Source organism: Sitophilus oryzae, unplaced genomic scaffold, assembly GCF_002938485.1.
Source record: "Sitophilus oryzae breed Bouriz unplaced genomic scaffold, Soryzae_2.0 scaffold_1442_pilon_pilon, whole genome shotgun sequence".
NCBI lineage: Eukaryota > Metazoa > Arthropoda > Insecta > Coleoptera > Curculionidae > Sitophilus > Sitophilus oryzae.
In genome coordinates, this window is record NW_022146107.1 from 6,554,992 (window position 1) to 6,572,473 (window position 17,482).

General features: G+C 32.3%; 1 protein-coding gene across 1 annotated transcript; it reads right to left on the reverse strand.

The window, feature by feature from the left end:
• Window positions 1-1,936: 1,936 nt before the first annotated feature.
• On the reverse strand, window positions 1,937-16,509 carry LOC115877164 (splicing factor 3B subunit 3). Its single transcript, XM_030893322.1, has 15 exons — window positions 16,335-16,509; window positions 14,844-15,942; window positions 14,394-14,655; window positions 13,838-13,910; window positions 12,516-12,667; window positions 12,298-12,450; window positions 11,434-11,803; window positions 9,587-9,831; window positions 6,313-6,438; window positions 4,763-4,921; window positions 4,514-4,689; window positions 4,111-4,276; window positions 3,448-3,746; window positions 2,396-2,657; window positions 1,937-2,148 (listed from the first exon to the last, which is right to left on the reverse strand). The coding sequence occupies exons 2-15, from the start codon at window positions 15,935-15,937 to the stop codon at window positions 2,008-2,010; spliced, it is 3,678 nt and encodes a 1,225-aa protein (XP_030749182.1). The 5' UTR covers window positions 15,938-15,942; window positions 16,335-16,509; the 3' UTR covers window positions 1,937-2,007.
• Between the last annotated feature and the right edge of the window lie 973 nt (window positions 16,510-17,482).

Here is a 17,482-nt window from a genome sequence, read left to right on the forward strand (position 1 = left end):
ACGTCTGCGCAGAATTTCATACTTCTAAAACCGATTTTAACAAATTTTTGTACAAATTTTCATACATTATTTCTTAGGGGATAAATGTCCAAAATGTACCTAAATGAACACCTTAGTAGATTGAAACTAAGAAGAAACGGCGAATGCAGATTCTGTGGGGAAGATGGGGAAACACCAGTACACGTCATCACTGAGTGCGCCGAGACGACAACCATTCGTGCCATGAATTTTGGTACAACTGATATTGGAGATGGAGAACTACCCTCTATAAAACCGTCCCAGATACTTTTGTCAAAGCCCTGGGACTGTATGATGAGTTATGACTCAAGAAAGGGGGACACAATGGATCTGTAAGGTCGCAGTGATTAACCCCCCCTCCCACTCATTCTAAATTCTAAAAATTCTAAATGTCCAAAATTCGCTTCTGAGTACTCACTTTCGTCACTTACAGAACCTCTGTACAAAATTTTACACTCCTAGGACTAACTTAAAAAAAATTCACCCTAGCTTCACGCCCTTACGAGATGAATTTCCGAAAATCGCTTCCAGCTGTTCAATTACGCTACTTTAGGCACCTCTGTGCAAAATTTTATACTCCTATAATAGGACATATTTTTTTGTACCCCTCATTTTACCCCCTTCGGGAGCGAATTTCCCAAAGTCGCCCCTTAGTGCTCAATTACGTCAACCAAGGAGCTTCCGTGAAAAATTTCATACTCTTAAAACAGACTTTAACAAATTTTTATACAACCTTTCGTCCCTAATTTCACCCCCTTACGGGTCAAATTTCCAAAAATCCCTTCTTGGTGCTCATTTACATCACTTAAGGAACCTATGTGCCAAATTTTGTACTTCTACATATTAAGGTGCGTTCACACGGCTGCGCCGCTCCGCGCCGCGCAAAACATTTTTTTAACTGTACTTTTGAAGTATATTTTTTTAAGCGCGCACAAAAGTATATGTTAAAAAAAAGAATTTGCGCGGCGCGGAGCGGCGCAGCCGGTGTAAAAGCAACTTTACGTACTTTTTTTCCAATAATCAATACATATTTCTTTAAATATCGAGAAACAAAATGTAATTTGGCACGGTGTTGGAAATATCGCCGAGCATAGTCCTCATAATTTAAAATATTTCAGGCTTCGATTATGTTGAAAAGCGCCACCGCGTGTCAAATCACTAAAGCATACCGCGGACGCGAAGAAACAAAACAATGCAAAACCAAGCAACGTTGCTTCGCTTTAGTCCGCGGACCCGCATTATACTACATACAATTAATCCAATGCACGGTTTTTCGCCGCGCTGCGCATAAGTGGCTTAAGGCTTCCACACGAGCGTTATTTAAAATTATAATATTCTTTCCTTGGACCAAGTCAACCGAATACTGCTAAATAAATATACATATATATATATATAATATAATTACATACTTAGTCCAACATAGTCTTTTACATGTAAAAAACATTTGAAAAACCTCCTTTAGTTACTTAGTGCTTATTCTACGGTTCACTTCAGAGATGGGTCTTTTTTCCGATACATCGATAACTATCGATATATCGAATAACAATAGGTAGCTTCGAAATTATTGATACCTTAATAAGACCACTTTTTATATTCAATACTTAGATTAGTGATATATTTTCTGATATATTGAATAACAATAGGTGTTTCAAAATTATTTATTTATTGATACCTATAGATATATTGACAACTAATATATTGATAGGTGAATTGCGATAACTTCGACAAGTAATCCATTATCGCCCATCACTATTCAAAACTTACTAGCCCCCTCTACCACTACTTAAAATGCATTCACTTTTGAAGAAACGCTCTGTTTTAAGAACCACACATTTCATCTAGATCACAGTTCTCAGTAGTAATCTCAATATTAATAGAGTTTATAGGATATGCTATGATAAGAAAAAAATACTGTAAATACATTAATAGCATACTTTATTATAAAAGAAGTTTGAAACTCATATAAAATTAAATTAAAAGTAACATAATTTAGAACGCATATCGCGTTCGTATATCTTCTAGTTTCTTAGAAACCTCTGCAGATGTTCTGTCTAAATCATTAGCAATACTTTTTTGTTTGGCTGGTTCAAGCGAATTATACTGTTCACAAAGATCACCATCAATCACATTCTGAAAAGTAGATATTGTATTAATTCAGTGAAGTATAAAGAATTATTTAAATAATGTTTGTTTTTCAATCAGTTGGTTTTTAATATAATCAATTATATCATATTCATAAGTCTAGCATGTATAAAATAACATCATAAACTAACAAAAGTACAAACATCTATTTACAAGTACAATAACTGCTTGCAGTTTAAAAAAATTACATGGTGTAGCGAGAGTAGTATATCCGAGATAAAATGATTTGAATTACCTTAACTGGGAAATAGTAGCTTCTAAATGCCAAATGTTCTCTGCAACACAGAGGTGGATTTTCGCTGCGCATGTGCATTTCCAAATGTTGGAAAAAATCGTGGTCTTCGTGTGAAGTGAACGGTACTAGCACTCCCACAGTTCCTGATAATGTGGTATATAGAAGGGACTCGCTACCACCAGGAATAAGGGTTGCTTTTTGAAGCCAGGTTACAGTTTCTCCAACATGAAAAGTTGCTATGGTCTCAGTCTTTTGAGATGCCCTATAAAAAATAAATTAAGGTAATCAATATTAATCAGATCAGAATATTAAAGAATACTATTTATACTGGATGCAATTGATAAGGTGAGGAAAAATCGGGAATTTTGTAAAAGTAAAAACCAAACCAAACGAAACAGCAAATTAGTCATGAGTAATACTCTAATTTTTCGTGTGTTTATATAGTAACACTAACACCTTTTCCGGTATCAACACAGAGTATCAGCACGATTGTGTCATATGGCACAGTAACGAATCAGCGTTATTTCAGTTAAACACACACAGTGTTCCGTGTTTGCGATTTCGCGCGCTCATTGTCGAGAGGCCCGACGGCTGACGCGGTACTCCATGTTGCCAAATGATGAAAAATTGCGTACTTTGAAATACAAGAAAAATTAAACACACTTTTTTGATAATTAATGGTAGTTTCATATACAATGTTATCTAATATAGCATCTTGAAGAGCTAAAGTAGTCTTTTAAATTAGAAAATTAGAGCACAGATACTCAATAAAAGGATGATGGCAACATTGGTTTGCAAAGGTAGTTGTTACGCAAAATCGGAAATCGGTAATTCCCACAGCACTAAGCACACCACGTGTTTTGTTTTAGTTTACACACGATACTCCGTGCGGAAAGCTTGCAGCGTTATATTAAAAGTGTCAGTGTCAAAAAATTCATTGACGCTGTTTCAACACCCATGACACACTGAAAGGTGCCAGCACAATAGTGCCATACAACGCAGTGTTACACATGGCTACGCAAATAAAAGGTATGGTTTTTAGTGTAACTCACCCATTCAGTAATCCCCTATCCCACAATGCTTTGTGACCAGTAGGATCTTCCTCTACATCATCACTCACATTGGTTGGTAATCTCATTATAGAAATATTACCAAATTTATCAGCTGTAGCAACCGAATTATAATCCAAAACTGTAGTACATGTAGTCCATCTTGGGTTCGTATCATCGGCAAAAATAATTAGTTGGTTTTCTGCCCTTTTGTATCGCACCATAAAAACAGATTCTTGAATATCTGATACGAATATTCTTTTGCCCATAGCTTGAATATTTACTATGGCGTTTGGTATATGCTAAAATAAATACATTACGATTAACTATGTATATATGTATTTTAATTCTGAATATAGTTACTGTTATAAATATTAATTAAATCAGAACTGCAGGAATCTCATCTTTATTGTCAGGGAGTGTGATACTATCATCATATAAACAATTTGGTAATATGAAAATATATTTTAAAATACAAATATTTTTCAAAAATTAATTGAAATGAAAAAATAATTTTCAACCAGACAAATTTTATAAAAAAATGTAATATTTCTCGATTTATAAATATTTATTATAGTAGCGATATTCTCAGAGATTGTTTTACTAAAAATGAACCTGTCAGAAATATTATATCCCCTTAAACAAAAAATAAAAAGTATCACATACCTTGTTTTCACATTTTCTTAGAAGTTTCTTCTTGCCCATATCATATAGTCTTAGCATTCTTCCAATTCCTGCTAGCAATCTACCATTATATGGGCAAAGAGCCATTGGAACTTCATCAACGGGAGTTCTATGAACTAATTCGAGTTTTCTGCACATGACATCTACCCTAATGACAAAAAATATTCTAGGAATAGAAGTTTATTTTCAAAACAAATTGTTATCTGTCCATTTCTTAATCATCTAATCTTTGTTATAAAGGTATTTTGAGCAAAGCAAAAGATCTATCACATCTGGTACTATGAGCATGAATGTCATTTTTGGAAGTTTTCTTTTGAATTCTTCAGTGGTAACAAAGAATTAAAATGGAAACGCCCATTAATATTAGTCCTAGTCAACAACTAACCTATAAGTATCCAAGAACCCTTGAGTACAGATTCGGGGATTTAGCTGATAATCTTTGGCAATTCCTAATATTAAAAACCACTGATGTTCTGGCTGTCCATGAAACTTTACCAACGCTAACGACATAGCAGCTTCATTCTGTTCAAAACGTAAACATTTATACAAATTCCCTCCAACCTAGAAAATTTAAAACCATATTTCATTTAAAATATCCTAGGGGCTATTTGCCATAAAAATTTCTTTGACTTACAGGATCCATAATTTTCAAAGTTGAAGCCCACATACCATGACCAGCTTTAGGAGCTGAAAATATATTTTCAGGCAAGTCTTCATTTAAAAATGCTTCAGCCATTTCTTTTGCCAACTCTTGTTCGTCTTCACCTGCTGCTTCTTTCATTTCCTTGGCATTCTGAAATAAAAAAGTATGGTTTATAGTTTATACATTATAACATTATACTGCTTGATTATAACTTCCTGTTCACTTTCCTTGATTATTGTTGTGAATTCAGAACATTTGTAGCGCTTCTATATTGTTATAGTCAAATAAAATGAAGAATTGTAGCTAAAGAAGATTTTTTTACAGTTATATGAAGCTGCAAAATACTTATTTTAGCAAAATGTTATTCACAGTATTAACGCCATAAATGATTTAAAAACCAGTCACATGGATGTTGTACTGTGGTATAATATAACAAAAATTTGTAATAAATATTAAATATAGAGATATACAAAATAAAAAAAAATATATACAGGGTGGTCCGAACTGTATTCCGGAAACTTCGGCACCATATTCTGCAAATAAAAATAAGTAAAAAAGTTCGTATAAATGTATGTCCTAAAATGCTTAGTTTCGGAGATACAGGTTGTAGAAGTTTCATTTTTATTTCGATTTTTTCCAAATAATTTCTGCAGTAACGTCAATACTTGGATGAAAATTGGTATCTGTTTTTTTTTGACATGAGAAATTTGATTTTGAAGTCAATATTACTAGTAGAGGGCGCCACCTACATATTTTTAACCAGTTTGAAGAGTAATAACTTTTCGTCCGTACCTGTATAAAACTACTGAGTAAAAAAATATACATTTACGATGTTTTTTACGTAAAAAATGTCTCTTGGTAAAAATCGCTACAAGTATTGGTTTTTGAGATATTTGGAATCGAAATTATTAATACCTGTCATCATTGACATAATTTAAATATGATGACTTAATAGTTACTAGACTGAGATCATAATTGTGAAAGTTTTTGTGCCAAAAGTTCAACAGAAACCGTTTTATTATCATTTTTTTGCAGAAAAATTTATGATTAATTAAAAAAAAAATTTCCCAAATTTATTATTTCAGTGAAATAACTATCTACTCAACGTGTTTATTTTTCGTCAATAATGACATGTACAGTACGTCTGTCCGTTCTGTAGCAACGGGGTATCCGTGAGAGGGGAAACGATATTCTCTCGATGTTTTTCGTAAAAAATTAGACGACGCGTCCCATCAATAAAAATTCGACAAATTTGCAAATAGCCAATAAAATGAGAGGGCGGAGCGATTTGCGGTGACGTAATCGTCAAGTCGACGTATAAAATATATTGCTATTTGTTTAAATGTTTTTTGTCCGCATTCCTTTCATAGACACAGATCCAGCAAACGGACTGTATTGACTACTTCCATTCTAAAGTTTCCGAAATACAGTTCGGACCACCCTGTATATAAATAAAATAAATTAACAGATCAAAGTTATTTATACAAAATGCGAAACAGCTGATAAAAAAATCAAACAATGTATTCCTATTGTAAAATTACCTGTAATCGTCTTTGTTTTTTTGTTTCTTCTGTGTAAGCATTGTGTTCTGTTTCAAGAATGAGAAGATTGCTAGATTCAGGATGAACAATAAATTTTCTGGGTGTATATTCTAATGGAAATGATATCTGCAATAAAATATGTAAACATTTAATGAATGGGTAACTAAATCTATGCCTATATTAATTTTATATAAAATTTGTCATAGGAATAAGTAAAACTACGTTTAATGTAGAAAATAACAAAAAATTCAAATAAAATTTTTAAGATTGCATAGAAAAATAAAATAAAAATGGCGTCAGTGTTCTTTGAACTGTAACTGCAACATAACATAACCCAAACAGTAACATAGAAAGACACAACAAAGTAGAGATTAATCATAAAACTTTGGGTTTTCGTTAAATTGTGCCTCTACTTTTTTGGTACTAAAAAGGTTTTTAAGTATTTAATAATCTAAATATACAAAAAATAATTAAAACTGACCAATGAAAATTTTGATAATTAATTTATATCTTAAATTCCTTGAAAAAAAAAACATATAACTGTTCCATGCAAGGGAAACCAACAGTAATAATTACACTACAATTGGTACTATGATGATGGATAATTATTTTAGACAATATCTTGATCTTTTTTCATTAAAGGAAAAAAGCAAAGCAGATACGTCTATCAAAAGTGATTTATAAACTGAAGAGATAAAACACACGAGGCGGTTTATGGACGTCGCTGCGCAGCGCTTGTGCAGTCAACGGAAGCTCCTTAATGGGATGGGCCGCTTAGCATGCAGCAACTGTGTTTTAGTTCTAAAAATAAACTGTATAGGTATGTATAGACTTGGTACATTTTACCAACGGCAGTACGTTTCAAGTACAGCAGAAATCAGAACTTCCCGGCTGCGTATTTCCATAATATACCATGTAGAGAACATAGGGTATAGTTCGTAGCCGCATTACTGGCGTTACTTTTGATGGCATAAACAGTAATATTCATTTGTGTAAAACAATGACTAAAAAATACAAGGACAAATGGCAACGGAGACCAAACTGTGACCATTCTTCCAAACAGTGCCGCGGCACATATTTTTCTTAACATAGCCGCTTTAGTATTATTGGTAAATATTTTCACTACGCCTCTGGTGTGTCCTGTGGTATCATACTAATTAATTACGAAAAAAACGTATTAAAATGTTAACAAAAGGTACAAAAGTAGTATCGACGTATAGCACATATCAAGTACATATAATATCAGAAAAATAATTATCGAATTCAATAAAAAAACGCTAAAAAGGTGTAGTGGACTGTTTATTTCCCTATAAAACGGAACTCCTGGATCTTTCTTATCATTGTGCCTTTTACACTTGAAAGCTGAAGAAATTACCATTGTAATAAAGTTTATACAAAGTTCACTACACACAACCAACTATTAAAAATCGCTAAAATTGTCGCTGATGATTCATTCGTCCAAACCAAACCAAACCAAACCAAAAAAATGGCGTCTAAAAGGTCACAAATTTTGCTGCAGCCTGTATATGGCCGTTACATGTCCTTATATTCTTTAGTCATTGGTGTAAAATAAAACCGCATGGTAAAAAACGGCATCAGCGATGGCTATGAAATGAAGATCGCTGTCATTTTATATATAAATTTATATGGGAAATGTCATCAATCGTTATTTCGCGGCCAATTGGACGCCGTTTTTTTCGATCATGCAGTATGTATTTATTCTTTACATTTAAAACATGACTACAAATATAAAACAAAAAAAATATCAACAAAAATAACATTTAATTATTAAATAATGTATATTCTACTAATTTCTTTAAAATATCAGCCACTTAAAGAATAATAAAAATAAACATTAGTTATTTCCTGTTAGATTGTATTGTTTAATTTAAAGTATTAAATATTAATGTCTTTTGGCATTTTGTGTATTTTTGGTAATATTTTTGCCCAAGCACTATTTTTTTAGGCTGTTCTCTTCTGATAGCCTTCTTTTTTTCGAGTGCAAACAAGTTCTTCTGGATAAAGCTCCTAGTTGTACTTTAATATACTACTTGCTTTTTTGCAGTTTATTGTAGTATTTTTGAGAAATGTTTTTAACTGCTGCACTGTGTCAATATAATGTGACATTATTAAACTGTGTTAATATTTCTAGCATCTGATTACTTTTCTATTTTTGTGTTAAACCTAGGACTTTTTTCTATATTTGTTTTCAATAAAGCATGTTTTACAATAAAGCAACAATTCAGTTCAAAACTGTTTTCCTTAAATTCTTGCAGCCCGACAAATATAGATGTAGTGTTACTTACAGCACTGGTTTTTGGTGAATACCTGTTGTCTCTTGTGAAGCCGAATTACTATTTATATCGACAATTTTACTTCAGATTTTATATTTGTTAACATAATCTCTAACGTACATTGCTCAGCCATCCTGATACTTGTTTACAATTCGCAACGGTCGCAAACTGTCTAATTCAATGCAAAATACAAGAAGTGACTAAAAATGTGATATATATCACGTTGTAACGCTGAGAAGGCGACTCCATACTATACCACATTTGGCGCGTTGTCGTATTCCATTCTATACCGCGTTAAAGACATCTTCAATGCTAAACTAAGCTTGGAGGTGGAGCTTAGAGACCCTATGCTCTCTACATGGTATATTATGGAAATACGCTTCCCGACTCTATATTTCACGTAGTCCCGATTAGTTCTGTTGATCGCGTTGAAATAATATTAAAATCGTGGCTTTGTGAAAACATAATATTTAAGTATTTTAGTTTTTAGTGCAGTTACTGAAACTATAAACTTCTCAGGTACAAAGTTTGTGCGATGTAACCTTAGGATGTAACGCTGGTTCGGGTAGTAAAAATTAAATGAAAAAGAACTTGAACTGTGGGCAACGCGATAATAAAATTACTAAAACACTATAAATTATATAATAAAATTGCCGAAAAAAATCAACATAAAAAGGAGAGCATAATGCTTGGTTTTTGGGTTACAATTACATAATCAAAAAATTATGTTATAAAAATATTATCATATACTATGACGATAAAATATAATTTAATAAATATTAATGGTATACTTTTTTTAATCAACTAGTGCTTAATTTTTTTATGGACGCGTTCTAAAATGATAATTTTGTACCTTTAAAAAAGTTCAATACGGCGTGTTATTACTAATCGAAAAAGTTTTTGAAATAGACAAAAATAAAGTTAAACGGACGGTAAAAATTACAAATTACTTGCTATCGTTTCAGTTGATAAATCCTTACTTGATTAAACACAGCGCCAAGTTTTTCTAAGGCTAAAATCCTTAATGTATTTGTCGAGATCGCAACAATTCCTTCTGGACACTGTTCAGAACTAAATCCAGAGGCATATTCCAAACTATCGTAAGAAAGAGGCGTCAAATAAAATCGACTTTGATAGTAATAACTAAGCCACGATCGGCTACTCATTGCTAGGACTGCTTCTGAATTTTGCATTCGTATTCTGAACAGCTTGACAGGTCTAGACCCTAAAACCAAAGTAAATTAAGTTTGTAAAATAGTAAACTAGAAATTAGACTATTACAAGTTAAGAGTTATAACGAATTTAATAAAAAAAGCGCTCTTCAAATAAAACATATATATTATCAGACAGCTCTCTGGCAAAAGAATAAATATGATTAAACAGACAATATCTCAAAAATAAAAAAATAAAAATTTTTTTAATTAAATTTCACAAGGGTAACGAAAAGGCAAATGAAACAACCAAACAAGGCTCATCAATGCCATTCAGACTCAGAACCCCTCTGTTGCGTTGCAAAAGCAGTCACGGGAATTACTACAAAGTGATGAGTGGCCAACAAATCTCTAGAATGGTGGAGAAACTCACCAGGGCAGAGACAGGCGAAAATGTTAATAGTAGAACATATGCTAAAATTCACAGCACACCTGATAACAAAACAGAAAGACAGTGAAAGCTGTAGTAGGTCTACTAATACGGCATTGTAAGCTGAATAGGCATCTAAAGCTAATGGGATTGACGGACAAAGCCCTGTGCAGGTTTTGTCAATCTGAAGAAGAAACGACAGAACACATTTTATGTCGGTGCGACAGCCTGGCAAATGTGCGGTTCTTGGTAATAGGCCCTTGACATACAGCTACATGGTGGGTTCCAAGTTGCTAGACTTTATGAAAAGGATAGAACTGGAGAACGTACCCTAAGGATCAGAAGAGGACCACAATAGATCAGAAAATGGCGCAGTGGATCAGATCGATAGTCACCTCGAATAATCTAATCTAACTGTATAGGAAAAATATAGAAAGTAAAATATCAAACAGATATCTCAAAAAGTTGGTGTGACAGCGTTTGTTAGTTTTATATGGCAGAAGTGAAAATGGTATTTCCATTAAGCAGCTCAACAATTCAATAATTTAATATTAAATGAATAAAATATTTAAAAAAGGCGTCCATTATTCTCAAACACTCTTGGTTTATGAGTTAAAAACAGAAGAAAGATAATATACTGATCTATATATTATTTCTAAAATGTTGTTGCTTATTTTATTAAACTATTCATCAGACGAAACAGTAAAATTAAAAAATATGCAACATCAATTTTCACAGTGCTAAACGCCACTCTAGATTAAGTTACTAGTCATCTGGTGGAGCTGGGACTGTGACTAGGATTTCCAATTTCCAGAATTGGGATCCCGTTTTGAATTCCTAGGAAAAGAACCTATAATCTCGGGATTAACTTATCAAAATGAGAAATTTAATCTAAAAAAATACTTAATAAAAATGCAGCTACATATATCAAAAAGAAAGTGAGAACAAAGTTTTATTAAAATAGACAAAACAAAGTAATATTCATATTTAGTAACTAAAAAAAAATCTTGTTCCAAAGAAAATAAAGGTATAATAGCAAACACTGAGATATAACTTTTAGATATAGATACTGACATTCTGCTTAGTATAAATAAAATATGATCGTTGGACGACTAAATCGAATCGAATTTTAGATTGGGCATTTAAATTTTTCGAGATTTTCGGAATCTCGGGATTTCAGGGATACACATACACCAGGACCTAACTGTAACCTACTCGAGAAAATCCTTAAAATAATAGCACATACCTAAATATCTTGTTCTCGTGTCAGTTAATTCTCCTGTTACTGGATCCAATACAGCTATTAGTAAAGCACCGTTCTGTAGGCCTATATTCAAGTATAAAGTACTACCGGCCTGGGCGCCTGAGCTTTCTGTATCTCCGCCTCCTCCCATTTCTACTATACATAAGGATTCCGGGCAAGCTGGTAAGACCTGCATTGCACGAGAAGACAGACAATCCGCAGGGTCTAATGACATTATTTGAACAGTGTCATTGGCCAACCCAACTGCCAGAAACCATGCCCTTTGTTCGCCAGGAGCGACGCTTCCAATGGCCATACAAAGCACCTCAGAATCCATACGTTTTCGTTCTTTATACTCATGTAGATGCCCAGTCTAAAACAATAAGAATATTTCAACTAGATTATAAAATGATAACATTGATACTGAATACTTTTTACGGAAATTTTTTGGTTTACTTCAATAACAATAGTTCATAGCTTAGATATGATTGAAGTGATCTAACGACGAACGTCACATTACGGATGCATATAAACCCATACTTACAAAAATGTTTTAATGTATCATCTTGATTCACTCCAATGCCTTATAATAAGCACATCGGAGGCGACAAGAGGATTTTTGTTTTGCATAGTTCTAATAGCAATAAGCCATGGAAAATGCTTATCAAAATATTTCTATGCTTATAATTAAAAAAAAAATGTAAATGTTACAAACCTTTTTTTTGGACTGAAATAATTAATGAGTTAAGCCCCATACTCACCACCCACTGTTTCAGTTCGTGAATGGAAGCATTTCCAAACAAACCAACAAATCGCATAGACGCACTGAATCAGCTAATAGTGAGTATGGCTTTAATGAATACTTACAGGGTCCATTTCAAAGCAGACCAATTCACCGCCTGTCAATGCTAACACTACCTGTCTTTGATTGACAGCACATTTTACAATCGACTTTTTACCATCTTTCCACTGATTGACTTTTTTATTTGGACCAATATGATGCATACCCTCTGGATAAATCTATAAAGTAAGGCTTCTTTAAAAATATTCTGATTTACCAAATTTGACTATATTTTAATACAAACCTGAACTAAAGCATCATTAGCTAAAGCAGAACAGGACAGTGTAGGAGTTGTACCTTTGAAACCACTGTCTGTTACTTCTTCAACTGTTTCACCAATTGACAACACCAATGTAGCATTTATAAATGAAACTATGATATATGCATCATACTCATCTGGAACAAAATCCACATCTTCAGTTGTAAAAATTCAAAAAAAAAACATACATATAACAGTCATAAGCAATTTTACTTATTCAGTTTTGTAAATTATAATCACACAGATTCAGGTGAAACACGGACAAAAATTTCATCACTATGGTTAATTTTTTGTATTTAAGAGCAAATTATTTAAATTAACAATTTAAAAAAAGTTCAAAATTATTTCCATATGATTGCAGTTCTTCAAAAGCTTACCTTACTTGGCAGGTTGGTCACATAGGCCACAATCTGAAATAAAAAAAGCACTGGTGTTGATAAAGCAAATTCAACATCCAGGCCTTGTTAAAAAACTTGTTTTTTTTTTCTAGATCAAGTTTTAATGTAGACATTACAAAGATGCTTTATTGCATTATACTGCAATAAAGGTAACATATATATATATATATATATAAAGGTTGAACATAAATTATTTATTCAAAAACACAAAAAATCTATATGCATATATTTCACTTCAATGGCAAGTTTCTAAACCTACCAACTTAAAATTAAACTTTAATCTCTGAATGATGTTAGACTTTTTTAAAGAAAAATGAAACTTTCTATTTCAAACTTTTTACTTGGAACTAGGTTAAATCTCAATAAAACCTAGTATTAATTCTTATAAAAAAATATACGAATTTTAAAATAAATAGTAGGTTATATAATAAACTATAGTAACTATATATTAATTTTAACATATAGTTACTATAACTATTAACATATAGTTACTATATTATTTATATAGTAACTATATGTTAACTATATATATATATATATATATATATATATATATATATATATATATATATATATATATAATTTTTCATGTATGTCATTTCGTTACTTTTAAACCGCATTCAAAAAATGGTGACGCATCCGCGGCATAATTTTTCATGTATGTCATTTCGTTACTTTTAAACCGCATTCAAAAAATGGTGACGCATCCGCGGCAAATTTTTTTCAGTAATATACTCCCTGAGGTACCTAAATGACAAAAATATATATAGTTAATATTGTTAACTTATTATCTGACTGATACCACTAGGTTTCTTAAAGAAGTCTATGAAACACAGTAAACAATGCATAATAGATAAAATAATAACTAATCTTTTGTAACACCTACAAATTTAGAATATATTAACTTACCATCACTTTTGTTTTTCACAGTCCATACTGCATTTGGGTTACCAGGAAGCTCAGAAACTGCCATTTCAGATACCTAAAATATTAAATAAATTAAAAATCTACCACCCTACATATAAAACAAAACAGTTAGCGTCGCGAAAATTGTCAGTTGGCAGTTTAGTCAGCACTAAACTTTCTTGGGTAACCTCAGTAGAGGGAGCCTGCCAAATACTCATCATGTACGTAAATACTTTATAAAATCTGTGTAAAAGAAAAACTTGTCTTGTCCAAATTTTGATAAGCCACCACCTTCCCTCCACCATCCATTTTATGTTAAAACATTTTATGTTAAAAACAATAAAAATCTAACATTTCAAATTTAGAGTAATAGTGACATCACTCGGCACAACTAACTTTACTGTAACACTCATTTATTAATGGTGCCCTCTGTTGCTTATCTTATAAATTGCGCATAAGTGATGTAATTTTTCATTTCATCTAATATTTTTTTTCTGAAAGGTAAGACAACTTTTCCTCTAACACATTTCAAATACATATTGATAAATGTAAAACAAACCTCTAGACCATGCCTCAACACTCTTAATGATGACCTTGGTCCTCTGCCGCATAACATATACAATTGAGGAGTATCTTCGCCCGCCAAATCAGCCACCCTGGCAGATAGAATGGGAGATAGACTTTCAATTTCATCTACCAAAATCAAATTCTGTAATTGTCTAGGTGCAAAAAAGAAAGTATCTCCTTCTTCTAATGGCATAGCAGAACTAAACTCGAGCTCATCATCATCATCACCCAGATGGGCTATCTGATACAAATAACTAAAAATTATATTTACCATTATGTTGCATCAATATTAAAGTACAGTAGGTATGCAGGCAACATGTTTTATTCAGACATCCAAGGAAGTTATACCCATTCATAAAAATATCATTTGGCAATAACTTTTATCATCATTTCAATACAGTCTATTTTATACTTAAGGTATGGTTTTATTCTATATACTTACTGATTTCCAAATTCTGAAGCTACAAACAAAAATCCAGTCTTTAGTACACACATGGCTGTGGCTACTGGCACTGTATCAAAATATTTCAACTTGATTTCAGTAACCATATCTTCATCTGTTTCCAATGTAATTTTAAATATATCTCCTTGTTCAGTTTGGGCCAAAAAGAAAAACATTGATTTTGATTTGCTCACTGCTGAACTAGACTTTGTTTTATATGTAGCCGAACATACGAAAATCATTCCCCTCTCAGGATCATCTAAATCATTTCTTCGTCTCGGTATAGGACACCGAATATCATGTTGATCTCCCAAATTTTTATATGTTAAATAATTTTCAGAACAGATAAGTACTCCAGAAGGACCTTCATCCCCACCAGGAACTGTTATCAAAAAATTTGCATGTTCTTCTAATGGCTCTGAATACTTTCGTACTACATGATTTACATTAAGGTCTAACTCGTAGAATGTTAATGTCTGTTGAGTTCTTTGAGCTGCCTCCCCTGTAGGATCTGAATCAGCTTCTTCATAGTCAATTTCAAGACAAGCAAACATAGGATTATTAAAAGCTACGTCAACACCTACCATATGATAAACTAATGTATTACTTTTAGGGGCTTCCAAAGGAGAAGATATTGTAAGACGAGTTTGGTCATCTCTGTTTAAAATGTAAGCAAGTTTTTGTTTTTCAATTGCACCTAAAAATATAACTCTACCATGAGGATCTGTCGCCAAGTATTGTCCAGGTACAATACGCCGACAGCCACTTTTACCAAATGTCTCTTGGTGTACTTTCACAAAGCAATTTTTTTGGGGTTGGTAATCAAGAATAACAATTCGACCACTATCAGATCCAACAATTACATAATCCTTGGTACCACCAGTCAACCGAAAAGGCATCATAGACCTAACTATGCCAAATATTTCTATTGTTAATAACGTGTGAATTTTTCCAGTGTTTGGATCTAATCGCAATAGTTCAATGCTTTTTCCTCTTGCAATAACAATTTCCTGAATCTTTGATCCGGAAAAGTTGCCGTGAATAGCATGGGTAATTGCAGTAGCTCTCTGAAGTGTTAAATTGTATAGATGCATCGTGGCTAAAAATCATTAAGAAAACTCACATGAAATCCATTGTGTTGACATCTCTAAAGCATTTTTTATAGATTAAGTACTATTTAATTATATTAAAATGAATAAAAAAGATGACAATAAAAAAGCAAAATAACTTGTTTACATTAGAAATACTCGAGTGGATAATTTAAACTATGTAAGATACTGAGACCAGGAATATATGTATTTTTCATATATTCCAACGATGCAAGATATCTAAAAGTTCTTTTGCACTAATTCGACCTACATCTACATAATTAAAGTAAAAGCAGGAGATACCAAGTGCTCATCTTTATAAGGATATTTATAAACATGACTTATAATTAAAATACATGCAAAATTTAATATAATGAAAATATAGAATGTAAAAAATACTTACTGGATTTATCGATGAACAGGAACCATAAAGAAAAATTAAGATTTTTTTATATATAATCACAAAGCCGACATTTTACTTTCCGCTTCGCATCCGCATCGTAATTTTTTCAGGGGATTTTCGATTTTCGGGATTTTCGGATTTACTTAACCGTTAACCGAAACCGAAAATCGATACAGAAGCCCGAAAACTGAAAACCGTTGGGTCATATACTGGCCATAGACTGTCATACATCATACATAGCATCATATACCGTATGATCGAAATAAAAACGGCGTCAGCGATGGCCATATGAAATGAAGATCGCTCTCATTTTATATGTAAATTTTTGGTAAATTTATTATGAAATGAGGGATATGTCATCGATCGTCATTTTCCAGCTAACTGGACGCCGTTTTTTTTTTCGATCATACGGTCTTTTTATTCAAAGTACGGTACTTTGTAATATACAATGACCTCTAAATAAATAACGCGTAAAATAAGATGTACTGAATAAAGAAAGAAGAACAAGTACCGTATGATCTCTAAAAAAACGGCGTCAGCGATGGCTATGAAATGAAGATCGCTGTCATTTTATTAAAATATGACATTGATTTTATTTAATCATATGATTTAATCAAAGATACATTAAAATACGCAACCAACCGTCCAATCAGATGAAACAGATACGTACCCTATCGTTGGGTATTGTGCCATCACGTGATGCTCATGTCGTATGACGGTTAAATTTTTGGTTAGAATTTTTGTTGTTGTTTTTACTGAAGAGTTTTTACCTGTTTTTACTTTATTTTTCTATTTACATCAGATTTATATTTTGTAATTGCCTATCAGACAATACGTATTTAGGAAAATAATAAGAATTAGGATCGTGTTTTTTTTAAATCCTGGAGATTAATTGGAACTTTTGATAACATTACTGCTTTTGATATAAAAAGTGCATTTTTGATTGTTTACTTGGGCTAGGATATTAAAATATCGGTTGGATTGTACGACATAAATAGATGTAGGTATGATTATTTATATATATGTATGTATTTATAAAGTTTACTATCTGTTTTGCATTTTCAGTTTTTGATCAGACATTTGATTTTATTTGTGAAATGCCCACAAAAAAGCTTCCAATGATTCAACATCAGTGTGTTTGCTGCATA